The 8610-nt window shown below is 33.1% G+C and overlaps 1 protein-coding gene across 9 annotated transcripts in view; it reads right to left on the reverse strand.

The window, feature by feature from the left end:
• mcf2la (mcf.2 cell line derived transforming sequence-like a) overlaps positions 1-8610 on the reverse strand; it is an 80940-nt gene that overhangs the window by 24082 nt on the left and 48248 nt on the right. For all 9 annotated transcript variants that reach the window (XM_073843300.1, XM_073843301.1, XM_073843299.1 and 6 more), the window contains 3 exons: positions 2125-2244; positions 1881-1997; positions 1237-1386 (listed from right to left, as the gene is read on the reverse strand). In XM_073843300.1, coding sequence (XP_073699401.1) covers positions 1237-1386; positions 1881-1997; positions 2125-2244 — 387 coding nt within the window. The remainder of the gene's footprint in view (positions 1-1236; positions 1387-1880; positions 1998-2124; positions 2245-8610) is intronic.

Below are 8610 nucleotides of genomic sequence, written 5' to 3' on the forward strand. Positions count from 1 at the left end.
CTGAAATAAAAATCTTTTGTAACATTATACACTATACTATTCAAAAGCTTTGAGTCAGTATAACTTTTTTTGGTAAAGAAATTACAGAAATTAATACTTTTATTTATTAAATTGATTAAAAAGTGATGATAAATACATTTATAATGTTATAAAAGCTTTCCATTTCAGATAAATGCTGTTCTTCTGAACTTTTCACGTTTCTTTGATCTAAAGAAAAAAATTCTACTCATAATAAAAAAATTCTACTCATAATAATAATAATAATAATAATAATAATAATAATAATAATAATAATAATAATAATAATAATAAACGTTTTAAGCAGCAATCAGAATATTAGAATGATTTTTGAAAGATTATGTGACTGGGGTAATGATATTAAAAATTCTGGTTTGAAATCACAGGAATAAATTACATTTTAAAATATATTTAATTAAAAAAAGTTATTTTAAATAGTACAAATATTTCACATTTTAAAAAAATATTTTGAAAATTATTTTAAAAAATTAAAAATATCAATATTTCCAAACACTTATTCCAAATTTAAAAGATGTTTAATATAATTTAAAACGCATTTTATTCCTATAAATTGAATTAATCAAAAGTGACAGTAAAGACATTTATAATGTAAAAAAAAGCTCTATTGCCAGCTCTATTCATCAAAGAATCCTAAAAAAAACAAATCATGGTTTCCACAAAAAGTATTACACAGCAAACACTTTTAAAAATTGATAATATGAACCATTATTAATAACTGAGCAGCAAATCAGAATATAAAAATGATTTTTGAAGGATCATGTGACACTGAAGACTGCAGTAATGCTGGAAATTCAGCTTTGCATCACAGGAATAAATTATGTTTTAACATATTAAAATAAAATAAAAATTATTTTAATTTTGTAACAATATAACATTTTTTACTGTATTTCTGATCAAATAAATGCAGCCTTGAAGATTGAGAGATTATTTTCCAAAACATTAAGTGTATATATTGCTACAGTATTACAGCATTTGATCTATTTCAAGTTTTATTTTTCTCTTTTTTTCTTACATAATAAATCCTGAAATAAAATAGTACAAATAAATAAAACAACAACAAATTCAACTCACTCAAATCAATATTTTACGTCTATTTATTTACTTATTTGCCAAGTAGTTGTGTTTCAGCAGGATAATGTACAGTCTAACACATTATTGCCTAGTTTGCTGATATGAAGTTTTACTGATTTTTCTGACCTTCATTTTGTCCTTCTTCTCAGTGTGGATGGTTAGAAGGTTGGACGTGGCCTCAACGTCATTGGGCAGCTCTGTCTCTGCCAGCTCCGTCCCAAAAGACTGGAGCGTCTGTGCCGTTTTCTTCACCATCAGAGCAAAACCTTCAATGGCCTACATGAGCAATACAAACCAAGAGACACATATGCCACACCAATCACACAAGTGTGCTGAGTATGCAATCAACAATAAGAAACATCCAAGTGCACTGTACTTAAAACACAGCAGCCAACAGATCAATACAGACAAATCAATTACTGATTACTTAAAAGCAAGTCCACAAATGGAACGAGAAGAACGGCAATTCATTTGCTTGAGATGAAGACCAACGTCCTCCTGGAAAGAGTGTTTGTTTAATACCACATTATAATGACGAAGCACCAAGATTTAAGATATGTTTGGGATTTTATAACATTATATCAAGCTACTATTACTACTAAGCCCACTCTTAGGGCATATTTAATTCAAGTAGCAAGCATATATTCCTCAGTATCTCGGTATGTTTATTCATTCACTGTGAGCTTTAGACATTTAACCAATTCTGTCTCCACTTTTAATTTCTATGGTCCATCCATCAGTACCATAGTTAAAAACAGGTGTGTACTCACGGTGCGGTGTGAAATCCATTTCTCGTGGCAGTACTCCTGCGTGCCGCCCAGTTCCTGAGTGAGCTGTGTGCGGTCGATGTAACTGTGGAGCTCAGTCACAGAGCTGAGCATGATCACCTACATACACAGTACATTATGTAGAGCACTTCTCTTATGTCAGTGTATTATACATCTCATTACGCTCTTCATTAACCACATGCCTCAGTGTGGGAGTTTGTGTCTGATGCTGTGTGTGTGTACTTACCGGCACCTTCATTTTAAACTCATCCTTGTTTAACTTAAAAAAGATGTCTGAGATTGTCCGCTGGAAGATTGCTGTGGGTCTCAGTACCAGCACCAGCTGCAGGTTGCCTGGGAAAGAGCCCTGCAAAACACAAACACACAGAACACTAAGAAAAACATCCAATAGTCAAGACCAAATTAAATACGAGCCTGTTTCAAAATAAAATAAAATAAACTTGAGGGGCAAAATAACACCTCAGTTTCTAATCATGTTTTTTGAATACAATAAAATATCAGACTTTTATGGCTCATTTAGCTGATAAAAATAAAATATAATAAAATGAAATAAAAAAAATAATACAATTTTTAAGGCTTATTTAGCTTGATACAGTGAGAATATGAAGCTTATATTTGAGGAGCAAAACAACACCTCAGTTTCTAACCATGTTTCTTGAATATTTAGTTGAATAAAATATAATAAAATAAAATAAAATAAGCTTTTATGGCTCTTTTGGCATGATATGGGATGAATAGAATAGAATACAATATGGGAGCTAATATTTGAGGGGCAAAACAACAACTAAGTTTCTAACCATGTTTTTTTTTTTATTAAAAATAAATAAAAATAAAATAAAATAAAATAAATATCAGACTTTTATGGCTCATTTAGCTGATATAGTGAGAATATGAAGCTCATATTTGAAGACCACAACAACACCTCAGTTTCTAACCCTGTTTCTTAAATATTTAGATAATAAAAATAATAAACAAATACAAATAAAATAATATAAAATCAGGCTTTTATGGCTAATTTAGGTTGATATAGCGAGAATATGGAGCTCATACTTGAGAAGCAAAACAACACCTCAGTTTCTAACCCTGTTTCTTGAACATTTAGATAAAATAAAATCAAGCTTTTATGGCTTATTTAGCATGATATAATAAGAATGTGGAGTTCATATTTGAAGACCAAAACAAAACCTTAGTTTCTAACACTGTTTCTTAAATATTTAGATATTACAAAAAATAAATAAAATCAGGCTTTTATGGCTTGATATAGTGAGAATATGGAGCTCATTCTTGAGGAGCAAAACAACATTTCAGTTTCTAGCCCTGTTTCTTGAACATTTAGATAAAATTAAATAAAATAAAATCAGGATTTCATGGCTTATTTAGCTTGACATAGTGAGAATATGGAGCTCATATTTGAAGACCAAAAAAATCACCTCACTTTCTAACACTGTTTCTTAAAAATTTAAATAAAATTTAATTAAATTACACAATAAAAATAAAAATAAAATAAAATAAAATCAGGCTTTTATGTCTGATTTACCTTGATATAGTGAGAATATGGAGCTCATACTTAAAGAGCAAATCTACACCTCAGTTTCTAACTCTGTTTCTTAAATATTTAGATATAATTTAGATATAATTTAGATAAAATAAAATAAAAAATAAAAATGAATAATGAGGCTTTTATGGCACATTTAGCTTGATATAGTGAGAATATGGAGCTCATACTTGAGGAGCAAAACAACACCTCAGTTTCTAACCCCGTTTTTTTTTTTTTTTTTGAACATTTAGATAAAATGAAATAAATTCAGATTTTTATGGCTTATTTAGCTTGATATAGTGAAAATATGAAGCTCAGACTTGAGGACCAAAACAACACTTCTGTTTTATTCAGAGGACAAAACTGAACAAAAATAAAATTCTTTTATAACAATACAGCAGACTACTTATATAAAATTACTTGTGTAATACTTACATAATATATAAATATTAGCTGTCGCTCTATATCTCCCGATAATATGACTCAGTAAGATGATGTTTTATGATTGAGGCTCTTTAGTTTTTTTATTGTGGGGGAAAACATAATGCAATGCAGTACAATGATAATTGAACGTTTGAAACAAAGTTTCCTTAAAAACCTGATTTGTCAAGCTCACATTTTGACATGATTTTTCTAAAAAATAAAGTATAGATAATAAAATAAACAAAAGTTGCTTCAGTCCAGTAAGTGATCATCTTGAAATATGTGATCCTAGACCACAAAACCAGTCATGCAAGTAATTTTTTTTTTTTTTCAATTGAGATTTAAGCATCACATGAAAGCTGAAAAATAAGGTTTCCATTGATGTGGACAATATTTGGCCAATATATATAACTATTTGAAAATCTGGAATCTGAGGGTGCAAAGAAATCAAAATATTGAGAAAATCGCCTTTAAAGTTGTCCAAATGAAGCTCTTAGCAATGTATATTACTAATCAAAAATTCAATTTAAAATTTACAAAACATCTTCATGGAACATGATCTTTACTTAATATCTTAGTGATTTTTGGCATAAAAGAAAAATCGATAATTTTGATCCATACAATGTATTGTTGGCTATTGCTACAAATTTACCCGTGATACTTAAAACCGGTTTTGAATTGCATATCAAACATGATGCAGTAGACATTATAGGGTTAATACCTAGCTTATGCTAGTGAGCCATTACATTTGACTGGTACAACCTCCCTCCCACTGTCTGCATCCACACACACACACACACACACACACACACACACACACAATCTATATTCTGTTGCCATGACAACTCAGTTCCTTGAGAGACTAGAAAGGCTAACAATGGTCTCACATATGCCTCCCTCCCTGAGCTCTTTCTCCCTCTCTTTCTCTCTCAGTCAATGCATGAACACACACACACAAGCCCCTCATGGAGTTCCTGTTTATAGTCTCTTCATTAAAATGCCTCCCTACTGGGCACCGCGTCAAATCAAAAATATGTCTGCAGATCAATACAGAGCTGTGATGTTTGCGTGGACTGTGGCGTGGGTCTCCTGACAGCCGAAGACCCAGCAGCCCCTCTGTCTCAGCGTAACTGACAGTGTGTTGGTCAGTAAGCAGTCAAGCAGAAAGGAGAGGCTTTACAATGTGACACAGAGAACTGATTTAAAAACCGTTGACGCTGCATTAATATTCATCTATTCATTAAAAATGACAGTTTAGTCAGGGTTGTTCACTCAGCTTATTAATATTTTTTAAAGAGGTCTCTTATGTGCACCAACGCTACATTTATTTGATCAAAAATACAGTAGAAATGGTAATACTGTGACAGATTGTTACAATTAATGTAACTGTTTTATATTTGAATGTGTTTTAAAATGTAATTGATTCCTGAATTTTCAGCATCATTACTCCAGTCTTCAGTGTCACATGATCCTTCAGAAATAATTCTAATATGCTGATTTGCTGCTCATTAAACATTTTTAAATTGTGCTGGAATATACATTAACAATAATCAAAATTGGATTTCATTAGTATGTTCCCACTGCATCCAAATGCACCCGATTGCCCAGTCACTCGGACCACAGATTTAAAGTGGCGAGAGATGCACAATCGGGATTTGTCACGAACACTTGAGCCGTCCCAAGAATCAAAATCACGTCTTTACAGTTCTGCGGGAATCTGCCAACATGAGATAATCCTACAGTGGGCTGATCTCACAGTCTGTCATGCTGAAATGCCTCCAGCTCTGGGTTTTGAGGAAAATGTTATTACCCTGCCCCCCTTTTTTTCTTGGACAGTGCTGTTGTTTGTTTTCATTTGCGTGTAACAATTAGGGAAAAGTGAGATTCAAGAGCTAACAAGAATAATTAGCATGGCAATTGGACATTTGGTTGCAGAGTGGACCTCAGCACAAACAAGATCCGGTTAATTAACCTCAGACCTGAAATTTAAAGGATTGGTTCACTTCCAGAATAAAAATTTCCTAATAATTTGCTCACCCCCCATGTCATCCAAGATGTTCATGTCTTTCTTTCTTTCTTCAGTCGAAAAGAAATTAAGGTTTTTGAGGATAACATTCCAGGATCAGCGGGTTGAAGGTTCAAATTGTAGTTTCAATGCAGCTTCAATGCTCCCAGCTGAGGAATAAGGGTCTTATCTAGCAAAACAATCTGTCATTTTCTAAAAAAAAATTAAACATTTATATACTTTTTAACTGCAAATGCTCATCTTGCACTATAGCTCGACGTCACTCATTACATAGTCACACTGGAAAAAATCCAGGCATAGGCGGAAGAGTTACAAAGTGACCGTACAAAGAAAGTCAAACCCTTTTTACAAAAAAAGGGTAAAACAACAATGTCAGGTGATTTTCAAGTTGGAAGAGCAAATGTGATGGAGTTTTTCATTATACTGTACTACACAGACAAAGAACTAACCGCATGTGACCTTTTTCAATGCAAATACATAAAGCACAAAGTCCTAGACATGCATCATAGAGCTAGTGCAATAGCATTTGTGGTTTAGAAGTATACATTTTTTTTTTTTTAGAAAATGGACGATTGTTTCACTAGACAAGACCCTTATTCCTCAGCTGGGATCGTGTAGAGCCCTTTGAAGCTGCAATGAAACTGCAGTTGGGACCTTCAACCAATTGGTCCCCATGGAAGTCCACTATATTGAGAAAAATCTTGGAATGTTTTCTTTAAAAACCTTTTTTCACAAACATATTATTTTTTTATTCTAGAAGTAAACTAATCCTTGAAGGGGTGAGTTCACCCAAAAATTTAATTTAGCCCATTATTTACTCAGCCTCAAGGCATCCTAGGTGTATATGACTCCCTTCTTTCAGTCTAATGCAATCATAGTTATATTAAAAATTGTTTTGGCTCCTCCAAGCTTCATAATGGCAATGGGTGGGTGTTTCTCTTCAACAGTCCAAAACAAGTCCAATAAAGCGCATTCATCCATCCGTTGCGCATGCGCTGTTCAGAAGTGACAAATGTGGACGTGCTGGGGAGAGAGCCAAAAAAAAAAAAAAAAAAAAAAAATAACGGTCAATTAAAAAGTACAAAACGAGGATTTGTAAAGAAAAATATTGGAGAATTTCGATATAAGCCAAGAGGAGACTGGTTTTCCTTCGTTAAAATAAGGAAAGTTTGCTTCCTTTGTTCCTGTAAACAAATGTTGGATTGGAGCGGTACAACTGTTAGCGCAAGCTATATTAAAGTGATTATTACATTTTAAATATGGATATTTGTCTTAGAAAAACACATCTATTCGCTACTGGAGGCCTTTATTCACTCCCTAGAGCCATGTGAGGCACTTTTTTATTATGGATGGATGCACTATATCGGACTTGTTCTGGACTGATGAAGAGAAACAACCACCCACTGCCATTATAAGCTTGAAGGAGCCAGAACAATTTTTTATATAACTCAGATTGTATTTGTCTGAAAGAAGAAAGTCATATACACCTAAGATGCCTTGAGGGTGAGTAAATAATGGGCTAACTTATATTTCTGGGTGAGCTAAGCCTTTAACATATTTGGCACATAATTCATCACATGTTTTGATTGGACATTAAAGCATCCGGCTTGTTGAGCCAAAACACTCCTCTACCACCGAGCAACAAATAAAAACATAACTGCATTGTGTTCTTTCTATTCAATGTCCAAAGCAACTGTCAAATCCAAATGAGCAAAAGATTTCCCATTCATAATGCCCTTAAAGACGCACTCAGTTCCATTAAAAACCTCATGTTTGATTGCTGACAAAGGAGTCTCCTCAAATTGAATCCCGCCTTTATATTACCATGACAATATCCTGTTCCTCTGAGGCAGATTGGCCATGCTTGTCCCCAACAAGCATGCAATAACCGAAGAGTCGCAGGGGTCGGCTCCACACACAACAGGAAGTCCCCCATTAAAGCTCCCCCATTATTGAGTCCCCCATTAAAGCTCATTCAAGCAGATGTGACCAACACAGCTCCTCTTTTAGGAAGCTTTAGTAAACCGCTGTGTGTCTGTGATTGTATTACACGATCGCCTTGGGCCTCTTATAAAGACTGCAATTACAAGATAACATAGCAGTGGTCTCATTTAGTTCAGAAAATGAATTGAACTCATTTATATAGACAATGCAGACACACACTTAGTTTTTCAAAATATGATGCAGACATGAACAACATTTATACAGAAATCGGTGGCACCCATTAATATGATGGCGTTGATGTAGCAGCGAATGTGGTCACCCTCCCTTCCCCCATTCTAGCTAACTCTCGCTCGCCTTTATTATGTGTGTGTGTGTGTGTGTGTGTGTGTGTGTATAAGGACTGCAGTGGGTTTGTCTGCCCACAGTTGGATTGCAAAACATTGTCTTTTTATGGCTTATGACGATGGTAATATCTATTAAGCAAGGATGCTGATGGCTCATAATGGCACAATAAAAATAACAAAATTCATAAATATTATATGACTACATATGATTTATAATAGATTATAATTTAGAATAATTTAAATATAATAAAAAAATACATAAAACACAATAAATGTGTGTATGTTGATTTTACAAACTATATATATATATGAATAGTTATACTTCTATTTAATTTAGACTATATATAGAATTATAAATATTTTCTATATAAATCTAAAAAAAATTCTTGAATATACATGTATGTGGGTGTATTTATATATACATATATATACATATAC

The sequence above is a fragment of the Garra rufa genome, chromosome 6 (assembly GCF_049309525.1).
Source record: "Garra rufa chromosome 6, GarRuf1.0, whole genome shotgun sequence".
Taxonomy (NCBI): Eukaryota; Metazoa; Chordata; class Actinopteri; order Cypriniformes; family Cyprinidae; genus Garra; species Garra rufa.